General features: G+C 51.6%; 5 protein-coding genes across 5 annotated transcripts; 2 read left to right on the forward strand and 3 right to left on the reverse strand.

The window, feature by feature from the left end:
• Positions 1 to 1,521: 1,521 nt before the first annotated feature.
• LRP88_12572 (O-methyltransferase-domain-containing protein) lies at positions 1,522 to 2,731 on the forward strand (the record flags this gene model as incomplete). Its single annotated transcript, XM_083248965.1, has 2 exons — positions 1,522 to 1,792; positions 1,842 to 2,731. 2 exons carry the CDS (start codon positions 1,522 to 1,524, stop codon positions 2,729 to 2,731), a joined length of 1,161 nt encoding a protein of 386 aa, XP_083095420.1.
• A 1,176-nt stretch (positions 2,732 to 3,907) lies between these two features.
• Positions 3,908 to 5,555, forward strand: LRP88_12573 (uncharacterized protein; the record flags this gene model as incomplete). The annotated part of the gene is made up of 6 exons (XM_083248966.1): positions 3,908 to 3,934; positions 4,197 to 4,370; positions 4,426 to 4,702; positions 4,784 to 4,936; positions 4,985 to 5,101; positions 5,155 to 5,555. 6 exons carry the CDS (start codon positions 3,908 to 3,910, stop codon positions 5,553 to 5,555), a joined length of 1,149 nt encoding a protein of 382 aa, XP_083095421.1.
• A 324-nt stretch (positions 5,556 to 5,879) lies between these two features.
• LRP88_12574 (FAS1 domain-containing protein) lies at positions 5,880 to 7,233 on the reverse strand (the record flags this gene model as incomplete). Its single annotated transcript, XM_083248967.1, has 4 exons — positions 5,880 to 6,078; positions 6,134 to 6,304; positions 6,355 to 6,564; positions 6,626 to 7,233. The coding sequence occupies 4 exons, from the start codon at positions 7,231 to 7,233 to the stop codon at positions 5,880 to 5,882; spliced, it is 1,188 nt and encodes a 395-aa protein (XP_083095422.1).
• Positions 7,234 to 8,566: 1,333 nt separating this feature from the next.
• Positions 8,567 to 10,424, reverse strand: LRP88_12575 (uncharacterized protein; the record flags this gene model as incomplete). Its single annotated transcript, XM_083248968.1, has 5 exons — positions 8,567 to 9,388; positions 9,451 to 9,728; positions 9,779 to 9,892; positions 9,946 to 10,172; positions 10,225 to 10,424. 5 exons carry the CDS (start codon positions 10,422 to 10,424, stop codon positions 8,567 to 8,569), a joined length of 1,641 nt encoding a protein of 546 aa, XP_083095423.1.
• Positions 10,425 to 13,505: 3,081 nt separating this feature from the next.
• On the reverse strand, positions 13,506 to 15,278 carry LRP88_12576 (uncharacterized protein; the record flags this gene model as incomplete). The annotated part of the gene is made up of 4 exons (XM_083248969.1): positions 13,506 to 14,391; positions 14,448 to 14,638; positions 14,691 to 14,895; positions 14,953 to 15,278. The coding sequence occupies 4 exons, from the start codon at positions 15,276 to 15,278 to the stop codon at positions 13,506 to 13,508; spliced, it is 1,608 nt and encodes a 535-aa protein (XP_083095424.1).
• Positions 15,279 to 16,229: the final 951 nt, after the last annotated feature.

The raw sequence follows: 16,229 nt of genomic DNA on the forward strand, positions 1-16,229 counted from the left end.
GTTGCAAGCATCCACATGCAGAAGCCTCCACGGTTATCAAGACCGGGTTGGGCCACTCAACGGCAACCCAGGACGTCAACATGTCTTTTATCAGACGCATGGTCGAGGCAAGATTGGAGTTCAAGAAAACTGGTTCAATTAGCGCAGAGCATGCCTCTGCGGCAGAAAACGACCTGGGCATGGTCTTGTGTGACCTGGTTGAAACCGAATATCGGGCCAGGGGAAAGGACCCCGACTTGTGGCTGTCCTGTGTCGCCATCGAGCAGCGGGTGAGGAGTATTGCTGGCAGCAGTGCATTTCTTGTTCTCGAAAAGGCAGCGCGAGACGAGGGCGAGAGCGACTTGCGAGAAGCACTGAGTCGGGTAAAATGCAGGCTTTCCGACACGGGTGTTTGCTTCGGGGATGGGCCTCGTTGGAATGTCGATGTGGTGGATGATTTGTTCCTCGATCCTATCCTTCAGGCAACGGGGAAGGTTTGATGGTGTAGAAGCCCAGCGACGAAAATTTGGCTTCACTCCGTGTGAGGAAACATGAAGCTCAAGTGGGAGGGAGGATAGCCTCCGTGCTAGGTAATATGTGTTTGCCGAGCGAAGCAATACTGCCACCCGCTTTTGTAAAGGCATCATGTAATTCCTCGTTTTATTATTATATGGCCCAGTCATTTTGCTTGGTATATATGCATTAACCTTATGACTCATTTCTAGCATGGCCTGACTTATTACTCTTCAAAATTTCTAGAACGCCAAAGCGTTTCGCTGATCGCCCAGCAATCCTTGACGAAAGGTCGAGCGCCAGCTGTCTGTTACTGGATGGGGTGACTCTGTCTTCAGGGGCCCTGGCTCGGCAAAATGGAGCGGGGGACGGGAAGCATCTTGAGCCAAAATGATGCCCAAAGCTGAAAATGGTTACCAAGAGCGCGGGAAAGAGATGCAATGGGACACGAGCGCGGGGGTTATGCCTGATAATCTGGGGGGTGTTCAAGATGACAGGTTTCCCCCATGTGAAGATGTCTTAAGGCCTCCAAAGACTCCACGAGCTGACACGAATCTGCAGTGACACTGCCTCCTGAGGCGGGGATGCAACGCTGACAGGCTGGCGCGTCGGGCCATTAGCCCCTATAAAATAATCGTGTTTCCCTCTTGAGCGACCGAGGATAAATGAGTGCCCCAACCAGACCTAAGCATAGTGTCTCGGTGACAGGGTTGTCTCACTCGCGGGAGCGCCCTGTACAGGGGTTTTGGGGAGCACAGACTGGGTCACGAGGCCACCGTCAGGCACTGACTGTCGCAGTATCGAATGACAGGGGGTGAATCTGATGATGGTTGCTGCCACATGTTTGAATATAATAAGCCGAGACCCTCCCCAACCAAATTCAGAATAGCTGATTCTTTTGCAAATCTCTATCGAGTATCAACAATAGAGAAAATGTATAATCAACCTTGCGTCAAGTTCTCCTACCTGTCCTGCCCTTTGCTGCCTTGCCTGGCACAGGACCCTCCACAGAAGGCAACCCAAAACAAACTGATTGACACCCTCGAGAGTCTCGATGCAGGCTCATTTGCTAACGAGGCGGAGCGGGTTCGTACCATGGAGGCCCTCTCCCTGGCCTTGAGTAGGGTTCAGAAGCCATGGGACACTGTCTGGCAGCACAACTGGGTGAACCCGGCTACCAACGCATGTGTCAAGACATTGATCGATGCCGGAGTGTTCAAACAATGGATCAGATCTGGAGGATCTGAAAAGACCTCCAGGGAGCTATCCAAGCTCACAGGGACCGATGAGGTCCTCATCAGTAAGTTGCAACTTACTCTGTTGGGAGAACTACATTGACCGAGTGATAGGACGCATGATGAGACAGATCGCAGGCCAAAACTTGATCACCGAGACGGCTGAGGATACTTATAAGCCAACACCCTGGGTTTACTCCATCGGAGCTGATGAGGCATTGTCGAATACCTACGGAGCGCTGTATGACTTTGTGAACGGTCCAATGTTTAGAAGCCTGCCTTCCTATCTCAAAGAGACAGGGTACAAGAACCCAACAGACCCAAAGAAGTGCAACTGGCAGTTCATGAACAAGTCTGATGCTACTTTATTCGAGTCTCTCGGTTCTAATGCTGTCGCTGCCAAAGAATTCAACGATGCCATGCAAAGCCACTCCAAGTACAACATGACTCCCTGGCCTGAAGTCTACCCAACTCGCACTCTTGTGGAAGGCTCCAAACTGGATCGTCCTCTCGTGGTTGATGTCGGCGGTAGCAAAGGCCATGACTTGGCAAAGTTCCACAAGCGTCATCCTGGTATCCCAAAGGCAAGCCTCGTCTTGCAGGACTTACCTGATATTCTCAAGGAGTTGACAATCCCCGAAACGATCACACCACAGCCTCACGATTTCTTCACACCTCAACCCGCCAAAGGAGCTCGAGCTTACTTCCTACACAATGTCTTGCATGATTGGGAAGATCCACAGGCTCTCAAAATCCTGAAATACCTCACCAGCGCAATGGAAAAGGGATATTCCAAACTCCTGATACATGAGAGTTTGATCAGCAGAGTCAAGCCCTCCCCTCGTGTGACCACTTCAGATATTACCGTGATGGCCTGCCTGGGGTCCAAGGAGAGAACTGAGATCGAATGGAGGCGTTTGGTGGAGAGGGCTGGGCTACGCGTGGTGAAGATTTGGAGACAACCACACTCGGTGGAAAGCATCATTGAGACGGAATTGGCTTGAGTTCATGGATTGTCATACCCAGTTGGTGTTAGTTTGGTCAGAGTGTATTATTATATTACGGTAAAGGGTCCCATTAATCAAGTTGAAGGGGTTCTTGTTTTTGAAGAACTACAGGTTCTCACATTCAGTGTGACAGCGACCGTTTCTGTATTATCAGAGCAGGAGTGTCCAAATATGACAAGACTTCACAAAGTCATAGGCGGGCAGGTCGAACTAAAGGGAAGGGAGAGTTGGGCTGTCTCCATTTCCATGGCAATGACAATACTAGACCATATAACATAGTGGGAATCCAGGAACAATATCAATCAAGACGAGCCTGTAAACCTAATAGAGGTACACCTAGATGGGGGGCAAGCCGATGTTACCGGCCAACCTCCCTGTTTCCCCTCTCATTGTCTGCCCCACCATTCAACTGAAAGCTAATGCATATTGTTCGAGTCATCGAAAGAAAAATGGATAGCTAGGGTCTAAGGGAGAGTTGCCCTGTCATAGTATTCCGTGTCGATCCCAGATAAGTGCCCAAGGGCCACTCTGCCGACTCATTCCGAATGTGCAAAACCATGATACGATGCAGAGAGTCCTTCTTGTCTTAGAGCTGAGTTGTATTATTTGGCTTCGTGTCATGGCTGAGGCAGTGAGGATGCATGTGTGACGCCACCTGCCAGTTGTCTGTCACACAAACCCTCACTCGGCAACCTACATATGCAGGCCAAGGCCATCCCGTCTCACCGAGAGCATATTCTCCTCATCGGGCTTGACTACACAAGCAGGCTGGCTATGTCTCAACTTGGTGACGTCTAATCAATCACGCCAATCCAGCATCCCACCATCGTGGCCTCTGTGAGGAGGGGTTACAACTCCACACCCTGACACTCTCGAATGCAGGCTGAACATTCCCTGGCCAGTTCGATATGCGATGGACATCAAGGGTACCCATCAAATTGTCTGCTACCGATGCTCTTGTACTTCTTATTAACGCTCTTTCAGTGGATGTTTTAACCCTGAGGGCGGCCCAGCTCCAACGCCTCTTGGAGGCGAAGGTGCTCACCAGCGTCGACGTTGTGAAGCTATGCCTAGCCCAGATCTCAAAGCACAACCATGCAGGCCTTCACTTGAATGCCATAATTTCTGTCGCTGAGCGCGACTCGCTTCTATACCGCGCCCACCAGCTCGATCATGAACGCAGTCAAGGGAAAGTTAGGGGTCCTTTTCACGGTATCCCCATCATTCTCAAGGTCGGTTCAGTCATTGTGGTAGACCTCAGTCATTAATCATCGACAGGACCTCTGTAACACGGTTGATTTACCAACAACCTGTGGATCATACGCCTTCAAGCAAGGCAGGCCCAAGAAGGACGCCAATCTTATCAACACACTCAAAGAAGCCGGATTGATCATTCTGGCCAAGGCGAACCGAGCGTGAGTCCAAGTGTCCAGACGAATCATAACATGCTAATTGAGCGTAGGAACTGGGAAATGCCAAAGGATCGGGTCTCATGGCCGGGTGGTCTGCTGTCGGAGGTCAGGTTCGTTCGCAACAGGCCCCTTCGGCTGCTTGCTCTGCTGATCAATACTACCAGACACAATCGCCCTATATCGAAGGGGGCGTCGCCGAGAACGCAACATGGTTCACCAACACTGTTAGATCTCCCAATCTGAATTCCTCTTTTGCATCTGTAACTGACACCTGGCTAGGGCCCCGCAGGCTCCTCATCGGGCAGTGCTGTTTCTGTTGCTACCGGCTTTGCTCCAGTGTCCCTCGGCACTGAGCTCGACGGCTCCATCATGATGCCAGCCGCCAGAGCCGGTGTATACGCTATCAAGCTCACCCCAGAGAGTGTCGACAATGACGGATTCCAGCCTGGAGCGCCTGGCTGGGATAGTCAAGGCCCATATGCCAAAACGGCGACAGATATCGCGACACTTTCGGCCATCCTACAACTCCACGACCCAGGCTACTATCAACCATTGAGTACGTCCTAGGACGGGCTCAAGGTAGGGTTCGTTGATCCTTCGTTGTGGCGGAGCTATCCCACGGCCATTGAGCCTGTAGGGGGCTTCTTTAATCAGACCGACAATGCCCTGTTCGCTGCCCAAGCAAAGATTGAGAAGTCAGGCGGCAAGGTAGCTCGATCGGTGCCAGTTGCATCATGGGAGGATATCACCGGCGCTATGCCCGACTTTTCGCAAATGGAGGAAATATTTCGTGAGTCGTTGGCAACATCTGATGCATATTGTTGCTAATGGACACCAGCCTTTCAAATGAAACGACGATTCCCCAAGTTCCTCCAGCTGTTTGATGGTGTCCCTCAGACCCTTGAAGAGCTTATCAAGTTCAACGAGGATCATGCCGACCTAGAGTTTACCGAACGTTAGTGACAAATATTATCCTATACATGCCATCAGACTGATGTGAACTATCAGGGGACAACAACCAAAAGGGACTGGAAGCCGGACGCGATACTACCATCACGCAGGAAGAGTATGACCGCAACTTTAAAGCTCTGCGAGCAGCCGCACCCCATACGCTACTCAGCGTGATGAAAGGGTACGACGTCGACGTGCTATTGGGGCCGTGTGACTCCCGGTTTGCCACAGTGGGTGCTGCGGCCGGGTTCCCGGTTGGCAACCTCCCTCTCGGCTTTGCTGACTTCAATGGGCGTCCCTTTTCTCTACATGCTATTGCATCGGCCAATGAAGAAGCCAGGATCTTCCAGGTCATGTCGGCTTGGGAGACGTCGTTTCCGGATAATGTCCGCCCGCCTCCCTTGCTAGTTGATGATACCTTTCCTGTGCAGCAGATTGTGATGGAGGATGCCAATTAGATAGACAATGATTCAATCCGAACAAACATGAGGGCTCCTAATCGAGATCCTAACCTGGAACCATCTTGTCTCGACCATGCGCCTGGCACTCGTGTTGATGTTTGAAATGCTTGTAGAAATTCAATATGTACATCAGAAGATGAAGCTCCAACTAGAATTTTTTTCGCCTCATATGCATGCATGCCGCTATCAAAAAGGTACGCCGTTATACCCATGCAATTTCAAGTACATCATCAGGTTCCCTCTATTTTTTCAGGGAAGCTGTAATTAGGTGTTAATATGCCAATTACTCTCTCCAAGCTCTCATGATTGGTAGACAGTCGCCTAGTTCAAGACAAGACCAGCAATCAAGGCAATGGCGCCAGCATAGCCGAATGACAAGGTGCTGGCGGCATTGGTCGATTGGGCGGCACCAGTCTCGGTTGTTGTTGAGCTGGATTCGGTGGTGCTGGAGGTTTCGCTGGGAGACACGCCCTTGGCTGAGCTGCTGGGCTCTCCAGACGACTGGATGACCTGATCAAGCCTGATATGCGTCAATACTATGATCTTGAACAAGGAAACATCAAGTGGCGACTTACATGTGGATGAGGCCGTTGTTGGTGAGCACGTTGGCCTTGATGACCTTGGCGTTGTTGAAGTAGATGTCATCGCCCTTGATGAAAACGCGGACGGTAGTCTTGTTGAGAGTTCCGATAACCATTCCGTCGGTGAGATAATCGGTGTAAGTGACCTGGTCCAAGGTGTGGGCGCTGAGAACGTGTTAGCAGCGCTTGGGGCTGAGATTAAGATGGTAACCTACAGGAGCGCTCCCGTGAGCTCCTCCTTGGACAGCTCGCCGGCGTCCTCAAAGGCCTTGGTCGAAGGCGCAAGGCAAGTGACGTTCTTGGAGTGGTCAAGGGCAGGCCAAAGTCCGGTGGCGTTCAAAGCCTTGTCCAAACCTTCGAGCCTGTCGTCCTTGACTGTGACTGTGCGGACGGTGACGGAGCAGGGCCGAGGAGGGAGAAGAACGCTAAGGGTCAATTGTGTCAGAGAATATTCCAATGTCCAAGTCCAGGTAGGTTTGGACCTACCTGTTGACAACCTGAAAGGTGTTGGCATTCTTGGGTCCCCATTTGCCATCAATAGTAGTCATCGTAACATCCTGGGCCAGGCCAGATCGCAGGTTCACCTCATCTCCCTTGATCTGCTGTCGCTTCTCCTTCTTGTCGCTCTGATCAACCTTGGAAGCAAAAACGACCTGACCAGTAGCCTGCTTTCCGAAACTTTGAACGAGGTCCGGTCCAGCAGTTCGGTTGTTGAATTCTTCGCTCTGGAGCAGAGTAGGAACAGTCTTTCCTTTAGGGTCGTCGAAATCCGAAGACTGGAGCGACGCAGCCATGATGTGGTAAGAGAAAAAGACCTGGATATCATCCTCGTTGAGCGCAGTCACGTCTGAGACTCCAGCATTCTTCAGGTACTTCTCGATAGCATCGTTGGTGGGGACGAGGACCGTGATGTCGGTGGATTGTTCGGAGAAGGTCTTGGTCAGTCCCTGGGGAGCAGCGACGATCAGGGAACGGAAGAGGGAGAGAGTAGGGTAGTCGGAGATGGCGTCGGACAGCTCTTCGGGGAGGGATTGAGCGCCCACCAGCGAAAGGAGGGCGAGGCTAGCGGCGGCTTGACACAGTGAGGAACGCATTGTGGTGGAGATGTTCTTGGTGGTTGCGACAAAGACAAACAGCAAGACGACAGCCCTCCAATTTGGGCAACCGGATCTTTTATGCCGACAAGGAGCTCAGGATCACGGAAGCAACCGGCAACAGATTAAACTTGGCGCAGGCCCAGGCTCAAGTAGTTGACAGCCTGCTTCTGCCGGGCAAATAAGCGGCTCAGCCAGACAGCCACAATTGAGGCTACAGGCGTAATAATTACAGCAATTGCAGAGCCAAGCACAAGGAGGAGCACAACCCCAGCCTCAACGGTCAGCACAGTGTCCCATCTGGTAGATCAGGTGGCGTCGAGCTGAAAATGAGCTGACAGGGATGGAGCCAGTAAGCGGCGACCTTTTTGCAGAACAGCCCCTGTAAGAGGCACCTAAATTCTCACCCGCGTTGCGCCAAATGTAGTGGCAGCGTGCTACTGGGAGTCTAGAAGATGGGGCGCAGCAGGGCTGAGCAAGGGAGAGACGAAAATGTGACTCTGGGGGAAATCTTTGTCTTACTTGCGGCGGGCGGCCGACCCCAGGCCGATGTCTTGATGCAGGAATGGGACTTTGGGAAGGTGGTTTGAAATGAATGAATGAAGAAGATGGCATTCAAAAGCAATAATAATGTCTTTATAGTTCCTGGTGTGGAGGGCGATGGCTTGGGAGGAAATTGGAGACGCCTCAAATGAAGCCAGCTCTTTGCCCAAAACGGAAAGTCTTGAAGTTAGCCCAAAGTCACTTCAACGCCATGGCAATACGAATTCTCCTTGCAAGTGCCGATTAGCCAAATCTTCGTCTTTCAACGGAGCGCCTCATTTTGTTCAAAGCGTCTCCGAGGCAAGATCCGAGCGCTTTACCGTTGTTTTGGCAGATCGTCATAAAGCTATAGGGTAGCTTCACTTGAGGATCTCGATGGGTCACCACCACTAACGGGTCCATTGAAGGAGCTAATTTCCAATGCATGTACAGGGGACCAGGTACGACGTTAGAGGCGGGTAGCTAATGATTCAGGGCGCTAGCTTTTAATCGCTGTTGCATTTGACTTTAATGTTTCATGCAGGGTCTCTACTCTGATGATCCCAATGGAACAATGGACGAAGTTGATTCCACACCATTTGAATGTGCTCTCCACATATTGTCGGTTTAAAGGTCCTCAGGCCTCTTAAAGTCTCTATTTTCTCTCCATTTTACAGGATCACAATCAACATTTCACGACGAGTGGTTCACGCGCAAACACTGTCTGACATGCTAAGCGTAGCGCTCATCTACTTGTCCCATTCGCGCCTAGGCTCTCTATTTATAGTCCGGATCCCATTACTTCCAGCGTCTAAGCCAACATGTCAATACTGTCAAAGCTGACACCTCCACTAAGATACTTCGTGCCAGTGCTTCCGGTCACGATGCTGATGGTCATGATCTGCCACTCGCTCGTGCTCTGCTTGAAGGCGCTCTTCGGAACCGTGAACTCAAGCTTGACATTGTTACCGCGGTAGGTGCCGGTAGTCAAGCTTCGCGTGCTCGCCTGGTTGGTTGCTCCGGGTGTGCGTGCTGACCAGTCGTTGACCTTGATGGTAGGCCGTCCGTTGATGTAAGCCTGTGTGATGCCAAGACGGATCGTGTGATCCTTTCCGAGCTGTTCCTGGTTCAGACGGAAGTAGACGAGGTGGTTGTTGTTGATGTCCTGCCACATATATCCGGGGAAGCCATTCGCCTTGCTGGTTCCAACAATAAAGTTGCCAACATCCCAGTTGGTCAGTCGCTTGTCAGAGGGGTGCATGTACGTAGGCTTCATCACCTTGTCCTCAAAGTTCAAGAAGCCTCGGGGTGTGCCGTCCCATTCTCCAATGCGCCAGATGGCGTTGTCGTCGGCGGGATCAGTAGCCTTGACCGTGTTGACAGCAGTGCCAGCGCCCTTGTTGATGGTGACTGTTCCGGTGTAGACCTCCAGCTCCTCCTTGTACACAGTCATGGTGTAGGTACCAGGGATAATCTTCTTGATTGACCATGCGCCCTTTCCAGCTGAAGCTACTCCCCAGTACTGAGCCTGGGCGTTGGACAGACCGACGGTGTAAGTGTAGCCGTCCTTCATGTTGGAGATTCCGACACCCGAAGCATAGCCACGGTCACCCCACTTGGTCCATCCGTCCAACTATCAAGAAGAGTCAACAACGGCGCCTCGGCTGTCAGCTGAGCTAGACGGGAAGAACTTACTCCGAGGCCATCAATCCAGGTCCAGTCCGCGTTGCGAGCAAACAGGTTGGAGTTGGGAGCGCCTCCATCAGTAAAGGTCAAGACACTAGGGCCCTGAAGGCCGAATCGCATGGGATCCGTGCTACCCATGTTGTAATAGTAAATGTCGTACAGATCCTCGCCGGTTGCATCGGCTCGGGTGAGAAGAGATCGGAAGAAGGGACCGCCAGAAGCCTTTTCGTGGTTGGAGCGGATCATGTACAGACCAACCTTGTCGTTTGACTTGCCGACGTAGTCATCTGGTTATACACTTAGCCTCAGTGCCTTTTGATCATTCCGGCTCACTTACAGTCCATGGTGCGTCCATAGGTGTTTCCCTGGTAGTGCTTGCTCTTGGTGATGCCGTTGCTGTTGACGCTGACGTCGGAGGCCTCGATGTAAGAGCTTCCAGGATCATAGTAGTCTGTACTTGTTAGTATTTCTCCTTCTGATTGGCAAAATACCTGGAAGACCAACCGGCGTCGGTAGAGGCATGGCTGAAAATGCCAGGCCTGATGCGCACAATGTACCGCATGGCTGAAATGCTGGTATCGGCCTTGTTGGTGAACAGGTAGACATTGTTGTTCTTGTATCGCACCACAATGTAATGCTTAAGAGTTCCGTGCTGGACCGAGACCTTGATGACATTGCTGCCGACAGAGGCGATAGAGACGGTGCTAGCTCCAAGACCAGACTCGACATGGCTGATTGATTTGTTAGCATTGCAACTAATCTCATGCTGAACTTCCTGCTTACGTATTCTTTCCTCCCCAGCCGTTGAACTCCTGGCCCTTGTACTTGAGCGAGTTAATGTCGCCGTTGGACTTGCTGACGCTGATGACAAGGTCAGCCCCTGAGTCAATCACGTAGTTGCCATTTTGATCCTTCCAACCCCAGGCTGCGGCGACAGCCACGGGCCAGAGCAATACGGCAAAAAGAGTCGTCAGAAGCAACATGTTTCAGACTGAGCGATGTGCTGTGAGGCTCTCACAGGCTCTCAATGACACCCAGTGGCTCTTATATAACTTTCAGCCCAGGCCCAGGTCGCTACATAGCCTCCCTAATCGACTCATCACATGAACTTTATATCGTCAGGCCAAGCCCGCTTCACCGGCCGTCGCGGAACGCTCTTGTCCAGTTATGGGAGCTTAGCCCGGCCCATCCGTTATTGAGCACTGACTTGCACCGTTTTTCAGGGTTCACAGGGGCATTAAAGCCGAGGTGGGTTCGTGGAAGCCGGTGCTATACCGATTCCTCAATGGCGGAATATTAAAAGCGGGTTTACGGACTGGGACCGTTAACAGGGGTCAACGGAAGGACGACGGAACTTTAATCAAAGGATAGGACTTGGCCAAACGTAAAGATAAGATAAACCCCTTTATTTCAACATTCCATGTCTATGTCGGAATGATGGCATCTCTCGGCACACATACAGATCCAGTCCTGCTACTGGACGCTTTCCTCGCTTCGACCAAGACACCCTTATTCTCAGGCTGTTCATTGTTGGCTCCCTCTTCCATATTGATAGTAGCCAATCGTCTCTCGAATCCACTACTATCGTGTTTCGTTGCAGCCCATGAGTGCGGGAAGTATCGATTGATCAGAGGCTTGGCATAGGGCATGCAGGCGCATATAATTCCTGACCAGGTTTCAATGACGCTGTATCCTAGTTAGAACTCGCTGAGCAGTTGGTTGAGTTTCCGTATACCGTACCTCCATTTCAAGCTGTTTCCCCCTCGATAAGTTACGTCCAGGTTGTCATCTAGTTGTATGGTTGATACCAAGCGGAAGACGCTCACAAAGAAGACACTGCAATCCAAATCAGTTGCGACTCGTAGATAGGCATCTCATAGGTGATTCTCACAAGCCTCCCGCCATTAGCACGACAGCAATCCCAATCTTGCGGCTCAAAGGGACCTTCATGGGGCGAAGGAGCCAGAACGGGAGAAGAAGAATGACTCCATCGGTTGCAGAGTTCACAGCTGCACTGATAATCTGAATGATGATTGTCTGTTGACAGGCAGGTTGCCCAGGAGCCGTGCATTCGAGGATGGCAGATCCCACAATATTCACTATGGCGTTAGCCACAACGATGAACAGGACCGCATATGAGCACATCTTAAAGTAGACGTCGGCGGTGAAGCGCAGATAAAATGTCAAGACCGAAGCCTTGATGAAGACTATTGCAATGTTGTAAACCGGCAGGCCACCCCATTTTGTGCTCTGCAAAACATGAGTTATCCAGATAGTTCCAAGTCGATGCAACAACTCGCCTCGAGGAGTATTTCCAAGAACTTTGGATCGATATTCCAGATATGATCCCCAGACCCAAGGCGAGCATCTAGACGTGACACCATGATTAGCTGTTGACCACTAACATGAGCGGGTGCTTGGCAACGTACTTAAGGCGGAGTCTACTGAAAACAAGACGGCAAAGATCTGTTCAGGAATGTTAATTAAACTCCGTAGAAACATATCAGATATTGTCGTACCATGGCGAGAATAATGAGAGCTACAGGATGTCAGCGATAGGACCATGATGGATGATGTTCACTCACTGTCGTCGACATGCCACTTGTGAACGACCCTCTTGCTCGTCCAAAGGCGCAGGATGACAATGGGCATACAGAATATTGGCATCAGAACCGAATTCCAGAAGAGCTCTTTGCTCGGGCCTTCTGTATGAGAGAACAAACCCCTAGAACTCGCAGGGTGAGGTATAGGCAGGGGGAGGCCCGACCCTTGGTGGCCGCCTGGATCCATGACAGGTGGGCCCTTCCTCACTTCAGGAACAGGATTAGTTCCGATTTCTGGAAGACTTAGAAGAAATGCAGTAAATCCTCATGGTGGGCGATAATCCAGGTTGTTAGCTTGGGCACGTCACAGCAGCCAAAAGAAAGAACGCGGGAGACGAAATGCCCTGTCGGAGGACCGGTATTAAGAGAACAATAGGGCTGAGATGCGCAGGCCGAAAACATGGGGGACTGGAACACACACAATACGAAACGCAAACAGCTAAGAGCTTGGTTGTCGTGCCTGTTCTCCGTTAGACTCACAACAAGGTTCGACAGCATCACCAAGCACCGGAAGGGTTGAGGCGGCCACAAAGCCAGATGGTGACGCTATTGGGGCCACAACTGCCGGCCGGCCAACGGTACTGACGAAAAACAGGGACGGGAATGTCGTGGCGTCGTCTAGTCCCAGGGGCTGCCACCCTAGCCCGATCTGATCGGCATTGTGCGGGCGCTGGGCTGTTACCCCCGAGATGACGGGCAGAAACACGATGAAATGAGATGGAGATTTCTGAGGAGGCCGCGGTAATAGGGCTGATGGGTTGTGTCCAGCATCTGCATGTCGCATGTTTGTTGTGAGATAGACCCAAGATGTTGGGACCTACAAGGAATGCGTTAGGTATCAAGGATCGACACGGAACGGTTAGGCACATGCCGGGAAACAAGGGACCAGATCCGATTTGCAAGTCACATTTCGGTTTTGAGTCGCGTCAGGCCGGTTCTCTGACCGAGGCACCTGGGTTGACACACACTCCCTAGTCATGGCGCCAATGGCAGAGGTCCCGAGCTCTCTCTAGCAACAGGCCGGGAGAGTTGATCGAGGAACGATGTTGCCCAATTATCTCGATCGATTTTGAGAGTTGTCAAGGTACCAGGGAAGTAGGCGCGTAAGAATGAGCTAAGCGGAGGTTGTCTTGCGGACAATGCCGCCAATCAGGAGATGAGGAGCAGGAGGATGCTACTCAGTGGCCGAACTCTAGAATGATGTTCTTGACTTCTTCCATAACGGCGTTGTTCGGCAAGCCTTGCCGTGATTCTCTCAAGCCTGGATGCCAGTTCGCCTTACAGGGCGATTACCCACAACGCGCCACAGACGAAGAATACAGGCGACACATGGAAATCTTCATGGAATATTGTGGCCAGTGAATAAGCATTATTGGTGGCTTCTGTAAAACTATCATACCAGGGGTGTTTCACCCGTCATAGGCGCCCAAGGCGCTTCCGCTTCAAAACATAATTCATCCTCTACATCTGTTCCTTGTCCAGTCCCTGAGCAGCAGCCTCGTTTTGAATCTCAGCCTCAGTCTTGTACGACTTGAACTTCCTCGCGGGGATACCCTTGGCAAACATCTCATCAAGCTCCTGGTATGATCGTCCAGCAGTCTCGGGCTGGTAATACCAGAGATAGGCGAGCGAGAACAGGCAAAGACCGCCAAAGATGAAAGCAACCTTGGCGCCTAGGTTGCCCTGGTCGGGGTTGAACATGAAGGGAATGACAAACTGCCACATGACGTTGATGCAGTTTTGCACAGCGTAACCAATGGCGATGGTCTTGACGCGAAGACGGGAGGTGGAAACTTCGCACAGCAGGGAGAATGCTGTCGATCCGATCGAAACGTTGTACCACCAGCTGTAGATGAGAATAAAGGCAACCGTTCCAGTGATGGCAGGCTGCGAAGAACCCAGACCGAGACCACCAGTGATGAGGAGGAAGATGGTGAGAATCACCAGACCCCAAAAGGTGAGAGCACGTCGACCGACCTTGTCAACCATGGCAGCGGCCATGAGGTTGCCGACGATGGAAAGCACGGGCTGAGCGATCTGAATCTGGTAGCTCTTCGTAGTCGAGTAGCCCGCAAGCTGGAGATAGTAGGTGAAGTATCCAGCCACAAAGGCGATACCGGAGAAGGCCTGAATGCACAGAGGCATGATGCTGATGATGGTGCGGCGCAGGTTTGACTTTCGCAGGCATTCCATGTAGGTGACGCCCTCGGTCTCCTTTCGAACTTGATCGAGTGTGAGCTCAATAAGAGCGAGCTTCTTGTGGCCGGCTTCGCCGTCGTGGCCAAGCTTGCGAAGACTTCGAATGGCGCGATCCCGCTTTCCCTTGGAGATGAGCCACCATGGCGACCTATGAGTAGTTTGTTAAAACGGCTCAACGGTTTTTTTATCGGTTGACGGGCTTACTCAGGCATGAAAGGGAGTAGAAGAGTAGCAACACCAGCGAAACCAAACTGGCAGCAGAACACAGTTCGGTAAGCCCAGCGTGTCTCGACGTCTCCAGTGTAGTTGATGACGATAAAGGCGACCAGAGGGCCAATACCATAGGCCACACCAACACAGCAAGTGAAGACTCCACGTAGAGCCAGAGGGGTGACCTGTGGGGTGTCAGTTGAGTTATTCAACTAAAAATATCCGGAGTCGCCCTACCTCTCCGATGTAGCTGATCATGGTGGTGGCAACAGCACCAATCATGAAGCCGTTGATCAGCTTTCCGATAAAGAAGACCAGGTTTGTTGTAGCAATGAACTCGACAGTAACGGCGATGAACGAGATAACGAGGGCACCGGCAAGAACGTTCTTTCGACCAACCCAGTCTGCGAGTTCGGCGGAGATAAGCGAAGAGATGACGGCCCTGGGCAAAAAGTGTTAATTGCAGAACAGACAACTCAAGAGGCTAGAAAATACATACGTAGCAACGGGAGCACCGCTGAAGGCGGACTGCCACTCAGCTGGGATCACATAGTCATCACCAAACTTGAAGCCAAAGTCCTTGCGGAATTGAGGGATACCGATGACACTGCCAGCGGCCTGGAGATCGAAACTGACAAGGATGATGCACCAACAGGCGTAGATGCACCAAGCAGAAGCCCAAGGGTACTTGACAAAGGAATTCCAGATGCCAGTTTCGTGATCCTCTTGATCAGCAAGATGGCCGAGCTGTGCATCCTGAGCAGCTTCAACCTGCTGAGCTTCGATCTTCTCCTCGCCGAGAGACTTGTCTCCGGTATCCGCCATGATGGCAAGTAATTGTCAAGATCTTGCGATTAAGAATTGATCGACAAGAGTGGGTAATGATCTGGGGAACAGGAAAGAATCCGAAAAAACGAGGTGGAAACTCGAGTTATTATAGCAACTTTTTCTCCCACCCCCGGGGGGGCGAATGACTCGTATCTTGACTCGGTAACCAACGCCCCCAAATGCCCCCGACTATTGACATCTGGGGACCCCAGATTCCGCCTTTTGATCGTCGTGTGACGTCCCTTCAAACGGAAAAAGTCAGGGAAATTAAGAATAACCCATGTCCTTGGGTGCTTGCGATTGCCTATTCCAGACCCACTGAGTTCTTAGCATCACCAACATCCAAGATGCGGAGTCGTTTGCGGGGTCTCGCCTAACCGAATAGTAAAGCGGGCCGACTAGGCTCGGTGAAGTTGCGAATTGGACGTAAGGAGCCAAGTTCTGGATCACCTTCTCCAAGAACAGACTCGAGCAAGTGAGCCGAGCTGACTCTTGGCTCAAGCCCTTGGCCATCAGGCGATGCGTACACACGCACACACACAACTCCAGACCGTTGATAAGCCAGAACGGGAAAACAGTGCCTAACGTTGCCTGTGCTCAGCCAACGCCCAGTAACAGGGCCATGATGACATGAACATTTCCAACACGACGCTAGCCCAAGACGGGTCAAGAGGAGGCGGTAACGGGTCCAAGGTTCGGCATGTGCCAGGAGCAAATCGGGTGGGGAACGGTTCGCCGAAGGAAAAACCGTTTGCGGCGTAGAATCTGCATGTTCTGCGGTGTAGGGTATCAGATGAGCCCAGGGGAGTGGTTCACGGCGGAGACGGTCAAGCACTTTCATGGTTGATGGAGTGTCTAACTGGACATGATAGCAAAAGAACAAGTCTGAACTCTGCCAATCTGTCGTTTTTATTCATTGTTTTCCTACGTAGTGGTGCCATTGTTAAC

This window comes from Fusarium phalaenopsidis (assembly GCF_050370095.1).
Source record: "Fusarium phalaenopsidis strain FUZ10S chromosome Unknown contig_32318, whole genome shotgun sequence".
In the NCBI taxonomy this organism is placed as follows: domain Eukaryota; kingdom Fungi; phylum Ascomycota; class Sordariomycetes; order Hypocreales; family Nectriaceae; genus Fusarium; species Fusarium phalaenopsidis.